This window comes from Diceros bicornis, chromosome 3 (assembly GCF_020826845.1).
Source record: "Diceros bicornis minor isolate mBicDic1 chromosome 3, mDicBic1.mat.cur, whole genome shotgun sequence".
In the NCBI taxonomy this organism is placed as follows: Eukaryota; Metazoa; Chordata; class Mammalia; order Perissodactyla; family Rhinocerotidae; genus Diceros; species Diceros bicornis.
The window spans coordinates 86,939,091-86,956,760 of NC_080742.1; the positions used below are offsets into that span (position 1 = coordinate 86,939,091).

The 17,670-nt window shown below is 36.7% G+C and overlaps 1 protein-coding gene across 1 annotated transcript in view; it reads left to right on the forward strand.

Moving 5' to 3' along the window:
• Positions 1–17,670, forward strand: part of IFT56 (intraflagellar transport 56) — a 48,437-nt gene that overhangs the window by 8,051 nt on the left and 22,716 nt on the right. Inside the window, exons 6-9 of the mRNA XM_058531079.1 lie at positions 1,471–1,616; positions 2,542–2,713; positions 9,245–9,319; positions 12,418–12,520. Coding sequence (XP_058387062.1) covers positions 1,471–1,616; positions 2,542–2,713; positions 9,245–9,319; positions 12,418–12,520 — 496 coding nt within the window. The remainder of the gene's footprint in view (positions 1–1,470; positions 1,617–2,541; positions 2,714–9,244; positions 9,320–12,417; positions 12,521–17,670) is intronic.

The window sequence follows — 17,670 nt, forward strand, 5'->3', positions numbered from 1 at the left end:
GAGAAGCGGTGCGTCGGTGCGCACCCAGGATCCGAACCTGGGCCGCCAGCAGCGGAGTGCGTGCACTTAACCGCTAAGCCATGGGGCGGGCCCAGTCTTCCTCTATTTTATATGTGGGTTGCCACCACAGCACGGCTGACAAGTGGTGTAGGTCTGCGCCCATGAACCTGGGCCGCCAAAGTGGAGCGTGCCAAACCCAGCCACTAGGCCACTGTGCTGGCCCCTAAAACCATGATTTTTTTTTTAATGGTTTTTATAACATTCCATTGTATGCATGTAGCATAATTTATTTAACATTTCCTAATTATTTGACTTTTAGATTATTTTTAATTTTAATTATAAAAATATAATTCTGAATATCCTAGAAATGGACTTAATGAATTATTGGGTATGAACAACTTTAAAGCTTTTGATTGATATTGCTAAATTATTTTACAGAAATTTTAATTGTCCACAGGCAGTATATGAAAATAATTATTTTTGGTGCATTTAAAAATTTCACACTATAATTATCTGTCTCTCTGTTTAGTTCTTTCGATTTTTGCTTTACATGTTTTTCAAACTCTATTATTAAGGGTATGCAAATTTAGAATTATGTCCACCTAGTGGATTGAAACGTTTATCATTATGAAATGTCTCTCTTTATCTCTAAAAATTCCTCTTCACATAAGTCTACTTTGTTATATTTGGGTAGCTACATCATCTCTCTTTTCTTTAGTGTTTGCCTGTTACATCTCTTTACATCCTTTTACTCTCAACCTTTATGTGTCCTTATATTTTAAATGTCTCTCTTATAAACAGCATATAAAAAGGATAAAGAGATGTGGAAAAAAAGGAAAGGGAGAAAATATAAAGAAAGAAATGGAAAAGAAAAAGAAAGTTAGAGGAAGGGGGGGCCGGCCCCGGCCCCGTGGCTTAGCGGTTAAGTGCGCGCGCTCTGCTGCTGGCAGCCCAGGTTCGGATCCCGGGCGTGCACTGACGCACCGCTTCTCTGCCCATGCTGAGGCCGCGTCCCACATACAGCAACTAGCAGGATGTGCAACTATGACGTACAACTATCTACTTGGGGCTTTGGGGGGAAGAAAAGGAGGAGGATTGGCAATAGATGTTAGCTCAGAGCCGGTCTTCCTCAGCAAAAAGAGGAGGATTAGCATGGATGTTAGCTCAGGGCTGATCTTCCTCACAAAAAAAAAAAAAAAAAGAGGAAGAGGGGAGCCATCAAGTAATTAATATCAGCTGTAACGTAAAGGCTGTCCATTGGCAAGGCTGTGCCTCCAGAGGCTGTTTTCATTCTTTCTCTGAAGGAGAGATGAAGGAGAAGACAAGGAATGGAAGGGCGAGAGGGAGAACATAGAGACAGGGTGGCTGGGGGAGGAGGAGGAGGTAAAACCTCCACACTATAGGTGTTGATTTCTCTGACTGTACTCTAATGTGAATCTTTACGTGTCTTTTTCTCTCTCACAATTTTAGTTTAATGATGAGAAGAAGTTGATGAACTTTCATCAGAATCTTCAAGATATCACAGAAGATCAACTCAGTTTGGCCTCAATCCACTATATGCGATCTCATTACCAAGAAGCTATTGATATTTATAAGCGAATACTGCTAGATAACAGGTCTGTGTTCTTTTATGCTTACTTGAAATCTCATTTTGTTAGTTTCTTCTGTGACTAGTTTGGCTGAGGACCTAGTGTCCTTTCAATCTAGTATCACCATGTGTTCAACTCTGTTTAGCCAATAATCTGGTGAGATTAAGAATTCCTTGTTGTTTAGATCAGAGTTTCTCCATCTTTATTTTATTATCACCCTTCTAAGGAGCTTTTTTAGACTTTTTTTTTCCCCTAATCGCCCTCTCATGAAATTTCAACACCACAGATATACTGTATATCCATTTACGTACTGTATGTATATCTATGCTTTATACATATAATGAGTACAATTTTCCACCTCCCCAATTTTTGCCCCTTTGGGGCTGATATTGCCCTGTTGAAAATGCATGCTCTAGATGTATCAATTTTAGTGTTGTAGTTACATTGTAGGTAACTTGCTGACAAAATTAGAAACCATTCTGAAGAATTAACATTCCAACTTTATCGCTAACTACTTGGCCCCTCTCCTCCATCCCCAAAATATCTCCTCCACTTTCCCTCCCCCGCCTTTGCTTTCCCTTCACAGTCTCCCACCCATTCCCGTTCTCAGTCACGGAGTCTCCTTGTCTGTCCGTTGTGTGTGCTTATTCGCATTTGTGCTCAACTACAGCCTATGTTAATTTAGTTTTTTTTAACATGAACAGATAGGAGTTGAACTTCTCCATTTCTCCTCTAGTTGTCATCTTTTACTCTACTTATATCAAAACACCCAAATATTATAATACAAAAAGAAAAATACTGCAATGATTATATCTTGCCTTCTTCCTTCAAAAGGCAAATTCGTGTCCTTTTTGCCTTGCTATCCATTTGAGCCATTAAAAGTCTTTGTAGTTTGACAACATTTCCATGAAGTAGACGTAAACTATTAACCCTTAATTCTTTCATCTAATAGGGAATACCTTGCCCTCAATGTATATGTGGCCCTGTGTTACTACAAGTTGGATTACTATGATGTGTCTCAAGAAGTTCTGGCTGTTTACCTTCAGCAAATTCCTGATAGTACCATCGCACTCAATCTTAAGGCCTGTAATCATTTTCGCCTTTACAACGGCAAAGCGGCTGAGGTAGTCATGGAAATTTGTTTTTAATTTACTTAATTTCCAGTTTGAATTACCCCGTTCTTTCTGGGTTATTCATGAAACTCTATTATCTGTAACTCTTGATTAATATCTCTTTGTTATTGCCAGTGTGATTCTATAAGAACCTAATTTTATGAATATTTATCAGATATTCTGAAAAGAATGTTGACTTCTGAAATCTCTGTGTCTAATATACTGTAGATGATCTCTACCTAAATGCTTTACATTAACTTAAATATGTTAAAAACAAACGCTTCTGCTTCTTCCTCTAAAATATGTTTGTGGCTCTGTGGTTCAATGTCACTAACATGTAAATCTCATCAGAAACCTGGGATACCCATCACTCTCTTCTCTTTCATCTTCAATCTAATCATTCACCATTTCTTATCAGTTGTATGTCTTAGATATCTCTTTTTTTTAATTGATGTCATAATAGTTTATAACATTGTGAGATTTCAGTTGTACATTATTATTTCTCAGTCACCATATAAATGGGCCCCTTCACCCCTTGTGCCCGCTCCCCAACCCCTTTCCCCCTGGTAACCACCAAACTGTTCTTTCTGTCCATGTGTTAGTTTATATTCCACATGTGAGTGAATTAATATGGTATTTGTCTTTCGCTGTCTGGCTTATTTCACTTAACATAATACCCTCTAGGTCCATCCATGTTATAAATGGGACAATTTTGTCTTTTTTATGGCTGAGTAGTATTCCATTGTGTGTGTGTGTGTGTGTGTGTGTGTGTGTGTGTGTGTGTATACGTATACACACTACATCTTCTTTATCCAATCTTCAGTTGAGGGACACTTGGGTTGCTTCCATGTCTTGGCTATAGTGAATAATGCTGCAATGAACATAGGGGTGCATAAGCCTCTTTGGATTGTTGATTTCAAGTTCTTTGGATAAATACCCAGAAGTGGGGTAGCTGGATTGTAAGGTTTTCTATTTTTAATTTTTTGGGGAATCTCCATACTGTTTTCCATAGAGGCTGGACCAGTTTGCATTCCCACCAGCAGTGAATGAGGGTTCCCTTTTCTCCACATCCTCTCCAACATTTGTTATTTTTTGTCTTGGTGATTATAGCCATTCTAATGGATGTAACGTGATATTTAACTGATAATTAGTGACGTTGAACATCTTTTCATGTGCCTATTGGCCATCTGTATATCTTCCTTGGAAAAATGTCTGTTCATATGTATGTCTTAGGTATCTCTTTTATCCATCCCCTCTTCTCCTTTGCCACTCTCCTAGTCCAGATGCTCCTCATCAATTGTTTCAGTTCTTTAAATAATTTTCCTGTCTCTAGTCTGGTTCTCTCAAGTCCAGCCAATGAGTTTGTTCCATACACCATACCCTCCGACTACATGCTGTATACAACATTCTCATTTCTTGGAATGCCTTTCTCTGCTTGGTACACTTCAACCTCTCCTTTAAGGTTGCCCCAAGAGGCAGTAGTGGTAAACATTTTATAAATACTTAGAATTTGCTAACTTGTAGGCACTGTGTAGAACACTTTATATCCATTATTTAGTTTCCATGATAATTCTGTACATAAACTCCGTTATAGCTCTCTTTTTGTAGGAAACCGAGAGTGCACAGGAGGCCATACATTATGACCTCATTTTATTTAACATTAACAATGTACTTATATATACACACACATGTGCATACACACATATACATACATATAGATATTAGTAGATATATAAATAGAGAGCATCTTCTATACTAAATCTATATACAGATTCAGATATATATATATCTGTATATATTTTATATATAGATATTTTTAGGTTAACCCTATGAGAGAGCCATGCTTGGAAATTACTTCCTTGGCCGTCACTTTAGTTGATGTCAGAAGCCACCATAATTAAAATGTAAAATTTCCGCATGTGTCAGAGTTTTTAAATCCCACCCTTGCCCAAAAAACAGTTCCAGTTGGCATCATGCCACCAGAGGAGGGGGAGGAAAGAAACTGAAACCAGCAAATTAACTATATCAAAGCAAAATTTATTGTGAAAATGTAATAGCAAGGAGCACTATTAACATGCTTCACGATGACAGGAGATTCAACTCCGGAGTAAAGCAGTAGTTAGTGGCTGGCAAGGAGGGGCGGGGTGGACAGCACGTGTCCGTAGCGTATGCCCAGACTCACTTTCCATGGCTTATGTCGATGAAGGTGGTCAGTTGCGGCAAAAGAGATGTCTGTCAGTTAAATTGCTTAGTATGCAACCGATTGGTCCATTTATGTGTTATGTAAAATACATTCTTGGGTATACTCATTTCAACTGAAGACTCCCTTGAGTCTGCCTAATTGACTAGTTTCCAGCATCAGCAGTTTAATAGTAAACTAGGTTTGCAATTTGATCTGTCTAGAGTTTTCACCCTTTGGTAAGAACAAACAAAAGAAGTATCTCCTTGCCTTTCTACTTTGAGTCAGTGTTAGGAACTTTGCCAATTTTCATGTAAGGTCCAGCCTGTTAAATGTTCACATTTTGTCTGCACTATATGCTCTTTCCATAGAATGATATGGGTAGTATGGTTAACCAGTATTCTGTAGGTGTAGCACTGTCTAAGTCAGGACAGCAAACTGCAACTTTCCATCTCCAAAAGGCGTGCTTTTCATTTGAAATTATGTCCATGCAGATTACGTACTGATTTTATAGTGTACTCCAGCAATAGATGACTATGTCAGATGTACCCTAAGAAGCAGGGTTTTTTTTTTATAGCAATAGGATATAGTTTGTGTTTACTTATGATAATTTTATTAAACCATTTAAAATTAAGCACTCCTCTAGTAATTTGTATAATGGGCTCTATATTATATGATTAATTCTCTCCATGAACACCAATAGCATTCTTCTCTTCTATAGTGAGCATACAATAATCTGTAATGATTCACTTAGTTCTTAGAGTACTTTGAATAACTTACCCAAGGTTATACAACTAAGAAGTGACAAATTCAGGTCTCAAACTCTTGTCTGTCTGACTCTGAAGCCCATAAACTTAACCACTAAAAGTTACTGCAAATTTATGTGTACTTTCCTCTTTGCTCTTATTTTATATATATATAATAATACAATTTCCAAATAATAAGCATATTATGTATATAACCAAATAATAAGTGTGATATATATATAATGCTTATGTATCAAATATATATCATGCTTCTTGTTATATATAATTTATATATTATATATATACTCATGCTTGTTATTTGGTAGTTGTTTAATTATCTTTAATCTAGACAAGGTTATTGAGGGTTAAGACTGTGTCTTTTGACGTTTGTATTCCAGGACCTGGCACAATGCATACACAAAGTTGATGCCAACTAAGTATTGGTTGAATGAGAATTTTAAAGTATGACTAACAAATTAAGGGAGAATCACGTTTAAAGAAGGAGAGGTTCAAAAGAGGTCAATAAAGATGAAGATTGAGAAAAAGCCATTGAATTTCATAACTAAGATTTCCTACAATTTCCTACTCTGATTAGGGTATCATTATTCGGGGTTGAAGCTAGACGGCAAGGAGATAAGGAATGAGTGAGTAATCACTTGGATTGGGAATTGTCATAAAGGATATGGCAGAGGGATGGGAAATAGATGATGAAGAAATAGAAGCAGTGGATATAAGATGCTGGTGAAAGGAAGGAGAATGCTGGTTTCAGAGAATAAAGAGATAAAAGAACTCTTTCCCCCAAACTGGGAAGTGATTACTTTAGTGATTAAGAGCAGGTGTTTTGAAATCAGATTCCAAATTCTGACCCTGGCTTACCAGCTGTGTGGCTTTCAGTGAACTATTTAACCTCCTTAAGCGTCATCTGCAAAATAGGGAAAGTAACAGTACTGACTTATTGTAGGTTGCTCTGAAGATTAAATGATATGATGAATGTAAAATCCTTAACTTGATGTACATAGTAAACTCTCAGTAAATATCAGCACTTATCAAAAATTCTGTAGGCAGAAACATAGTCATATTTATCTTTTTCTTTTTGTTTAGTGCCTTCTGTATCTTTTTAAAGATAATTATTTAGGAAATGATTTCCTAGCCTAAGATCATATTCTCTGATATTATCTTCTTAAAGGCTTATTGTTTTGCCTTTTTCAAATCCAAATTATCTCTAATTATATTATTTTTAAAAGATTTAATTTCTCAATTAAATTAGATTGAAAACACAAAACCCTAACATATGTTTTAAATATAAGGACACAGAAAATTTGAATGTAAACAGGTATGTTTCACGCAGAATATTCCTTACATGGTTTCTATCATTGGTGTCATGCTTTGGGAAAGGTCATTTCACTCTAACATAGATAAGATGACCTACATCTTCTGTTTATAGTTTTATTTTTTAACAGATTTATTGAGATATAACCAACATACCATACAATACACTCTTTTAAAGTATACAATTCAGTGGGTTTTAGTATATTCACTGCTGTGTGCAGTCATCACCACAGTCAATTTTAGAATATTTCTATTACCTCAAAAAGAAACCCCATAGCCCTTAGCTATCAACCCTTATTCCCTCAGCCCCAAGCAACTACTTTCTGTCTCTCTAGATTTTCCTATTCTGGATATTTCATCTAAAAGGAATCATATAATATGTGATCTTTTATGACTGATTTCTTTTACTTAGCATAATGTTTATAATGTTTATCTTGTTGTAGCGAGCGTTAGTACTGCATTCATTTTTATGACCAAATAATATTCCATTATAAGCATATATGCCACATTTTATTTTCCCATGCATCACCTGATGAACATGTGGGTTGTTTCTGCCTTCGGCTTAGTATGAATAATGCGGCTATAAACATTTGTTTACATGTTTTTGCACATGTTTTGGACATGTTTTCATTTCTCTTGGGTATAAACCTATGAGTAGAATTGCTAGGTCATACGGTAACCTTATATTTAATTGAGAACTGCCAGGCTGTTTTCCAAAGTAGCAGCACCAGTTTACATTCCCACCAGCAGTGTATAAGAGTTTCAGTTTCTCTACATCCTTGCCAACAGCTGTTCTTATCCGACTTTTTTATTCTAGCCGTCTCTGGCTGTGAAGTGGAATCTCATTGTGGTTTTGATTTGCATTTCCCTGATGACTAATGATGTTGAACATCTTTTCATGTGCAGTGAGTGCTGCTTTAAATTCTGTCCCTAGGCTTCTCACTTTCGTCACCCTTAGTCCCAGCTAGCCCTGCCTGAGACCAAAACTATCCTTGTAATACTAAAAGATTTTGTCTTTTCACTTTCATTTGCTCAAGTGTGCAGTGAAGTTCTCCAGAGACAACATGATTTCAGAATAGATCAAATGCAGATACAGATATGCCAATCTAGTTGTCCTCTGTTAAGCCAGACATTGAAGAGATTTGCAAAAATGTAAAACAGTACCACTCTTCTCACTAAATTTTTGTTTTGGTAAATACAGTTTGTTAAAATTAAAAATATTTATGTTAATGTGTAGTGGGTTTATTATTTTTGATTAATTGAATCCTTAAAAATTTCTATTTTAATTTCTAATATAATAAATATTGATGGCTATAACCCACATAAACAAAAGCTCTTTGAGATCCTTAATAATTTTTAAGATTATAAACGGAGTCTTGAGATCAAAAAGCTTGAAAACTACTAATCTATCCTAATATAACCCAACAGTTTGGAATTGCTGCTGTGGAAAAGAGGAGAGATTAATGAAAGGATTGCTGAGCAGATGTGCATTCCCATATGAGATCAGGTAGAACAAGTTTATAGTAGTGAGAACAGTCAAGAATTTACTTATTTATCCAGAAAAGCTTAGCTAACTACTGATAGAAGTAGAAAAAGGAGGAGAGGAGGATTACTCAAAATTATAGATTGGCAAGGTAGGAATAGCGGAAAGCTGAGAAAGGGAGTAAGTGAGTCTACGGTATTAGTGAAGATACTGGAAATGGCTAACCATTTGTTCTAAGATGAGTTAAGGGGGCGAGAGAATACAGAAGAGATCTGATAGGTCTAATGAATGATAAAACAGAGAGGAGAAGGTATTTTAATTGTGTTATATAAATAAAGTCCAATTCAGCAGGAAGGAGATACTGTCAGAATTCAGGATATAAGTGGAATGGTCAGATTGAAGAATCAATCTCAGTTGTTAAAAGTTTAGCTCCTTTATCACGTTTGGCTCTGAAAGAAAAGACTAACTCTAGGAGTCTTCCGACTTGAGTTCACCAGTTTCAAACTTGCTTAGTGTAAGGTTCAAGTCATTTAATGTCTATCAGCCTCAATGTTCTCATCTGTAAAATGAGGATAATAATAATTACATTGACTGTTTCTTAGAGTCCTGAGGAACAAATGAAATAGTATGATAAATTCTTTGTAAACTGTAAAACGTTGTATAAATATGTGGTGTAAGAACTATACACTTGTTATTTTTTTCTATTCTTTGTTTTTATTGTGAAATTTTTGTTGTACGTTATTGTTTATCAGTCACCACATATATACACTTGTTATTTTAATAAGCTTTTCCTTTATCCATTTCAGGCAGAGCTCAAAAGCTTGATGGACAATGCTTCTTCTTCCTTTGAATTTGCTAAAGAACTCATCAAGCACAATCTGGTGAATAATAGTTTTCCATCTTGACTGATTTGAGTCCTACCCTACTTTGGTACATCACAGCAGTTAGAAAGATGAATGAAGGGAGATATCACAACAGATATTTCTCTACTCAAGTGAACTCCTCCTAGCCGTGGAGGAGAGAAAAGCAGCGTAACATAATCAGATCCTTTCCTCAAGGAAATCCATATTGGGAGGACATTTAGAAAGAAGTACAAGGTAGTGTAGATCCAAGAGTTCATTCTGTTGGCGAAGACAAAGGAACATATCCTTGTGGGTTAGAACAAATGGGAAGGATTTTCTGGTGAGAGTAAAACCTGAGCTCATCTTTGGAGGATGGCTGAGATTTAGAGGGTGCATTCGAGGCAAGGGCATGGAGTTAGAACAAGGATGACATATGTGAAAGGTTGCGAGCAGATTGAGCTTACTAGAACAGAAAGTTTGCACTGGGACATAGTGAAAAGTAAAGTTTTACTTGGTAAAAAAATAAGGGGGTGGTTAGGTTTAGGGCTGGATTGTGATAGCCATTGCTAAAAAAATCCAGATTCAGATTAAGTTTGATTCTATTGACCATGCAATACAGTGGTTTCAGGGCAGCTGTTTTCAACTCAGACACTTGGGGACATTGGGCAAATTATTCAATATTGCTGAGTTTCAGATTCTTCATCTAAAAATGGTGATATTAACTACACCTTTTCCTTCTGATTTCTCTATTTCTTCTTTAGCACCAATTCTCCTAGTACACATGCTGAAAACCATAGCTGTCTTAGACTCTTTCCTCTCCTTTATCTCTGATATCTGTTGGGTCAGTTTAATCCTATTAATTCTTTCTTGGCAATGTCTTACATTTATTCCATTCCTTCTCTAATTCAGGCCTCCATCACAGGTATAGTTTTCTTTGGATAGTTTCTGTTATGAGCTTCTGCCTCTGTTTACTTCTAATCTAATTTATAAATTAAAGCCAGGTTAATTTTTGTGGGGAATGATGTGTTAGAGATAGTAGTCTGGAAATTAAACTTGGAGACAGATCAAGACTGGAGAATAGGTTTAGGAGTTTTCATAAGAGAAGTGATGGCCGAAGTCCTGACAACTAAATGTGGAAGAACAGGTTAAAAACAGAGAAAAATATGGTTCCAAGAGTGCATCTGTATTTTAGGGGCTGGAGGAAGGAGAAGAAGCAAATAAGACGGGAAAGGGCAGGCAAGAAAGAGCACCTGGATAATGGAATGTCATTTACAACTGCACATGTTAATCATCTGGGAGGTTTTGACAATGGTGATGCATAGACTCCACCTTCCAGAGATTCTTATATAATGGTTGGGCTAGGGCTCAGCTATCAGTATTTTTCATAAAAACTTCCCAGGTGGATATAATACACAGCCAGAGTAAAGAACCACTATATGTATATGTGATTGGAAAGAGCATATCAGCTAGTAAATAGGTATTATTTGGAGAGTGGGATTAAAGAGAGAAGCAAGAATATGGAAATTTTCCTTTTCCCTTTTGTGATACTGTATGTAAGTTGTTTTTCCAATGAGCGCATGTTACTTTTATAGTTTAAAACAAAGCCTGAAAAATATTGAGCAATATAAACGGTTGTTATGAGCATTGACTTTTGCAGTCAGACTTGAGGTCAAAATCAAGCTACACTGTATACTAGCCTTGTAACTTTAGGTAAGTCACTTAACATTGCTGAGTCTCAGTGTTGTCATATGTAGAACAGGAGAAATTACAGTCCCTACCTTATTTTCTTGTGAAGATTAAATGAGGTAACGTGTATAAGGTACATTACACAGTATCTAGCATACAGTAAGCATTTCATAAACAGTGCTGTTGTTGTCACGCTGTGGCCATCAGTGTCAAAACTACAGACACATCATGGAGCAAGAGGACAGAAAAGTACATTGAATTTGGTTAAAGGGGTTAATTTGTGACTTGTGAGAGTAAGTTTACCAGTGTGCTGAGAGCGAAAGCCAGTTTTCTGAGCGGTTAAAGAGTGAGAGGATGAGAAAAAAGTTGAAGCAGTAAGCCACATACTTTTGAAGTGTGGCTTTGAGAGAAAGAAGAAAAAGAGGGCACTATGCAGAGGGAACAATGGCACCAAGTGGAAGATTTTCAAGAGAGCGAAAACCCTTGTGTATGTTTGAAGTTGAGAAGTAGGACCAGGACTAATGAAGATAGAATGATTAATTAATGGAGAAACAAGATCCAGATGGAGTTAGAAGTCATGAGATTAAGAAGACAAGTAAAAGAATTAATCTTGGCAAAAGAAGGGAACATCTCAGACAAGGAGGAACCAAAAAAGATGACCACACGGCTATTTTGAGATAGAAAGAAGAGATTAGATGTATGCCTGATAGCCTTGATTTCTGTATATTTATCTGTGAAACAGCTTGCTGTGTGCCAGACACTGTGCTGGGCTCTGAGCACACAGCAGGGTGCAAAACTGTCCTTTCACGGATGGAGTTTTTGTTTTAGCTATTCTCTATAGCATTTATCGTCACATGACAACATACTTATATGTTCGCTGTTTGAAGGTCCCTCCCCACTTGAATACAGCCTCTATAGTGACAGGGGAGTGACTTGTTCCTGCTATAACCCTGCTATAAGCTGGTGCTTATTAAATACCAGGCATATGGTAGGTGCTAGTGAATATTTACTGAGTGAGTTAATAATACCATCTGCGTACCACACATTTAGCTCACTTTAACTCATTTAATCTTCATAATAATCCTGAAAGATAGACGTTACTAATGCCATTTAGATGTGAGGAAACAGGCTCAGATAGGTTATATAAATTCCTTCTTGGAGTTTTTGGTGTAGAATATCTGTCTAGAAAAAGTTTCATTAATTATTGGGTACTTGAAGAGTTTTCTGCAGTTCTTATGAAGAGAAAAGGAAATGTATGCAATAGGGTTACGCCTTTATTCTGTTTCTTATTGTTATTTAGATAGTGGCTTTCGTTCAGTAAGGTCAAGGTCATGTGTATATAGAGAGCTTAAAAATATATTCATCCTAATAAGTGGCAGCTCCTTAAAAGATTTCCAGCAGTAAATATATTCATACTTATTGCCATGATAATAGAGTTTCTCTGTCTTTAGGTTGTTTTTCGAGGAGGTGAAGGGGCTTTGCAGGTTTTGCCCCCCCTGGTTGATGTCATTCCTGAAGCTAGGCTGAACTTGGTGATTTACTACCTTCGTCAAGGTGAGAAAAATTTGTCTTGGTCTTGCTTATAACAAGATATTTTAGAACATTTACTCTCTAATTGAACTATTTTCTTAACCTTTTTTTATTGATGTCTTAATAGATTATAACATTGTGAAATTTTAGTTGTACATTACTGTTTGTCAGTCACCATATAAATGCCTCCCTTCACCCCTTGTACCCACCCCCGATCCCCTTGCCCCTGGTAACCACCATACACTTCTCTCTGTCCGTGTATTGGTTTATATTCCACATATGAGTGAAATCATGCAGTGTTTTTCTTTCTCTCTCTGGCTTATTTCACTTAATGTAATACTCCCCAGGTCCATTCATGTTGTTGCAAATGGGACGATTTTGTTTTTTTTTATAGCTGAATAGTATTCCATCGTGTATATATACCACATCTTCTTTATCCAGTCATCAGTCGAGGGACACTTGGGTTGCTTCCACTTCTTGGCTGTAGTGAATAATGCTGCAATGAACGTAGAAGTGCATAAGCCTCTTTGGATTGTTGATTTGAGGTTCGTTGGTAGATTCCCAATAGTGGGATAGCTGGATCATAGGGTATTTCTATTTTTAATTTTTTGAGGAATCTCCATACTGTTTTCCATAGAGGCTGCACCAGTTTGCATTCCCACTTGCAGTGAATGAGGGTTTGTGTTTCTCCACAACCTCTCCAACATTTGTTGTTTTTTGTCTTGGTGATTATAGCCATTCTAACGGGTGTAAGGTGATATCTTAGTGTTGTTTTGACTTGCATTTCCCTGATGATTACTGATGTTGAGCATCTTTTCATATGCCTATTGGCAATCTGTATATCTTCCTTGGGAAAGTATCTGTTCATATCTTCTGCCCATTTTTTGATTGGGTTGTTTAGTTTTTTTGTTGTTTAGTTGTATGAGTTCTTTATATATTATGGAGATTAACCCCTTGTTGGATATATGATTTGCAAATATCTTTTCTCTGCTGGTGGGTTGTCTGTTCATTTTGATCCTGGTTTCATTTGCCTTGTAGAAGCTCTTTATTTTTTTTTGTTTTTATTTATTTATTTATTTATTTATTTATTTATTTATTTGTGAGGAAGATCAGCCCTGAGCTAACATCCATGCTAATCCTCCTCTTTTTGCTGAGGAAGACCGGCTCTGAGCTAACATCTATTGCCAATCCTCCTCCTTTTTTTTTTTTCTTCCCCAAAGCCCCAGTAGATAGTTCTATGTTGTAGTTGCACATCCTTCTAGTTGCTGTATGTGGGACGCGGCCTCAGCATGGCAGGAGAAGCGGTGCATCGGTGCGCGCCTGGGATCCGAACCCAGGCCGCCAGTAGTGGAGTGTGCGCACTTAACCGCTAAGCCAGGGGGCCGGCCCCTGTAGAAGCTCTTTAATCTGATGAAGTCCCACTTGTTTATTTTTTTTGTTAGTTTCCCTTGTCTGAGTAGACATGGTATCTGAAATGACTCCTTTATGACCAATGTCAAACAATGTATTGCCTATATTTTCTTCTAGGAGTTTTGTAGTTTCGGGTCTCACCTTCAGGTCTTTGATCCATTTTGAGTTAATTTTTGTAAATGGTGAAAGCAGATGGTCTACTTTCATTCTTTTTTATGTGGCTGTCCCGTTTTCCCAGCACCATTTATTGAAGAGACTTTCCTTTCTCCATTGTGTTCTTAGCTCCTTTGTCAAAGATTAGCTGTCCGTAGATGTGTGGTTTTATTTCTGGGCTTTCAATTCTGTTCCATTGATCTGTGTGTTTGTTTTTGTACCAGTACCATGCTGTTTTGATTACTATTGCTTTGTATTATGTTTTGAAGTCAGGGATTGTGATGCTTCCAGCTTTGTTCTTTTTTCTCAGGATTGCTTTAGCTATTGGGGGTCTTTTGTTGCCCCATATGAATTTTAGTATTCTTTGTATATTTCCATGAAGAATGTCATTGGGATTCTGATTGGGATTGCATTGAATCTGTAGATTGCTTTAAGTAATATAGACATTTTAGCTGTGTTTATTCTTCCAATCCATGTGCATGGGATATCTTTCCATTTCTTTCAATGATGTCTTATAGTTTTCATTGTATAGGTCTTTCATCTCCTTGGTTAGATTTATTCCTAGATATTTTATTCTTTTTGTTGCTATTGTAAATGGAATTATCTTTTTGAATTCTCTTTCTGTTAGTTCATTATTAGCATACAGAAATGCAACTGATTTTTGTAAGTTGATTTTGTATCCTGCAACTTTGATGTAATTGTTGATTATTTCTAATAGTTTTCCACTGGATTCTTTAGGGTTTTCTATATATAAAATCATGTCATCTGCAAATAGCGAGAGTTTCACTTCTTCGTTGCCTATTTGGATTCCTTTTATTCCTTTTTCTTGCCTAATTGCTCTGGCCAAAACCTCAAGTACTATGTTGAATAAGAATGGTGAGAGTGGGCAGCCTTGTCTTGTTCCTGTTCTCAGAGGAATGGCTTTCAGACTTTCCCCGTTGAGTATGATGATGGCTGTGGGTTTGTCATATATGGCCTTTATTATGTTGAGGTACTTTCCTTCTGTACCCATTTTGTTGAGAGTTTTTATCATAAACGGATGTTGGCTCTTGTCAAATGCCTTCTCTGCATCTATTGAGATGATCATGTGGTTTTTATTCATTGTTTTGGTAATGTGGTGTATCACATTGATTGATTTGTGGATGTTGAACCATCCCTGTGTCCCTGGTATAAATCCCACTTGCTCATGGTGTATGATGTTTTTAACATATTGCTGTATTTGGTTTGCCAATATTTTGTTGAGTATTTTTGCATCTATGTTCATCAGCTATATTGACCTGTAGTTTTCCTTCTTTATATTGTCCTTGTCTGGCTTTGGTATCAGGGTCATGTTGGCCTCGTAGAATATGTTAGGAAGTGTTCCATCTTCCTCTATTTTTTGGAATAGTTTGAGAAGATAGGTATTAAATCTTCTTTGAATGTTTGGTAAAATTCTCTGGAGAAGCCATCTGGTCCTGGACTTTTATTTTTGGGGAGGTTTTTGATTACTGTTTTGATCTCTTTACTTGTGATTGGTCTATTCAGAATCTCTATATCTTCTTGGTTCAGTTTTGCATGGGTCTAAGAATTTATCCATTTCTTCTAGATTGTCCACTTTGTTGGCATATAGATTTTCATAGTATTCTCTTACAATCCTTTGTATTTCTGTGGTATCTGTTGTAATTTCTCCTCTTTCATTTCTTTTTTTTTTTTTTAATTTTATTTATTTTTTTTCCCCCAAAGCCCCAGTAGATAGTTGTATGTCATAGCTGCACATCCTTCTAGTTGCTGTATGTGGGACGTGGCCTCAACGTGGCTGGAGAAGCGGTGCGTCGGTGTGCGCCCGGATCCGAACCTGGGCTGCCAGCAGTGGAGCGCGCACACCTAACCGCCAAGCCACGGGGCCAGCCCTCCTCTTTCATTTCTAATTTTATTTATTTGAGCCTTTTCTCTTTTTTTCTTAGTAAGTCTGGCTAAGGGTTTGTCAATTTTGTTTTTCTTCTCAAAGAACCAACTTGTTGGTTCGTTGATCCTTTCTACTGTTTTTTTTTGGTTTCAATTTCATTTATTTATGTTCTGATTTTTATTATTTCTCTCCTTCTGCTGACTTTGGGCTTTGTTTGTTCTTCTTTTTCTAGTTCTGTTAGGTGTAGTTTAAGGTTGCTTGTTTGGGATTTTTCTTGTTTGTTAAGGTGAGCCTGTATTGCTATGAGTTTCCCTCTCTGGACTGCTTTTGCTGCATCCCATATTAGTTGGTATGGCGTATTTTCATTTCCATTTGTCTCCAGATATTTTTTGATTTCTCCTTTAATTTCATCAATGATCCATTGGTTGTTCAGTAGCATGTTGTTTAATCTCCACATCTTTGTCACTTTCCCAGTTATTTTCTTGTAGTTGATTTCTAGTTTCATAGCGTTATGGTCAGAAAAGATGCTTGTTATGATTTCAATCTTCTTAAATTTATGTAAGCTTACCTTGTTTCCCAAACTTATGGTCCATCCTTGAGAATGTTCCATGCGTGCTTGAGAGGAATGTGTAGTCTGCTGTTTTTGGGTAGAGTGCTCTGTGTATGTCTGTTAAATCCATCTCATCTAGTTTTTTGTTTAAGTCCACTATTTCCTTATTGACTTTTTGTCTGGATGATCCATCCATTGATGTAAGTGGAGTATTAAGATCCCCTACTATTATTGTGTTGTTGTTAATATCTCCTTTTAGGTTTGTTAATAGTTGCTTTATGTACTTTGGTGCTCCTATGTTGGGTGCATATATATTTATAATTGATATGTCTTCTTGGTGGAGTGTCCCTTTTATCATTATATATTGCCCCTCTTTGTTTCTCATTACCTGTTTTATCTTGAAGTCTACTTTGTCTGATAGAAGCATGGCAACACCTGCTTTCTTTTGTTTGCCATTAGCTTGGAGTATTGTCTTCCATCCTTTCACTCTGAGCCTGTGTTTGTCTTTAGAGCTGAGATGTGTTTCCTGGAGGCATCATATTGTTGGGCTTTGCTTTTTAATCCATCCCTCCACTCTGTGTCTTTTGATTGGAGAATTCAGTCCATTTACATTTACAGTGATTATTGATATATGAGGGCTTGATGTTGCTATTTTATCGCTTATTTTCCAGTTCTTTTGCATTTCCTTTGTTTCTCGTCCCGTGTGTTTCGGACTACCAATTCAGTTTGATAGTTCTGTATGATGACTCTTTTAGTTTACTCTTTATTTATCATATGTGATTCTGTTCTGATTGTTTGTTTAGTGATTACCTTGAAGTTTGTGTAAAAAATCTCGTGGATGAGATAGTCCATTATCTGATGACCTCTTATTTCTTTAGACTAAGTCGATTTGATCCCTTTCCTCTTCCCCTTCTAAGTTGTTATTGTCGCAAGTTATTCCATCTGTGTTGTGAGTGTGTGTTTAAAGTGATGAGGTTATATTTATTTTTGGTGTTTTCCTTCCCCTGATCTTTGATTTTGGTATTTAAGTGTTTGCTAACCTATTCTGATAGAGAGCTACTACTTTTCTGATTTTGTCTACCTATTTTTCTCCTTGCTTGAAGCTTTGTATCCCCTTTCTCTTTTTTTTTCAGGCATGAGGGCCTTCTTGAGCATTTCTTGTAGTGCGGGGTCTCA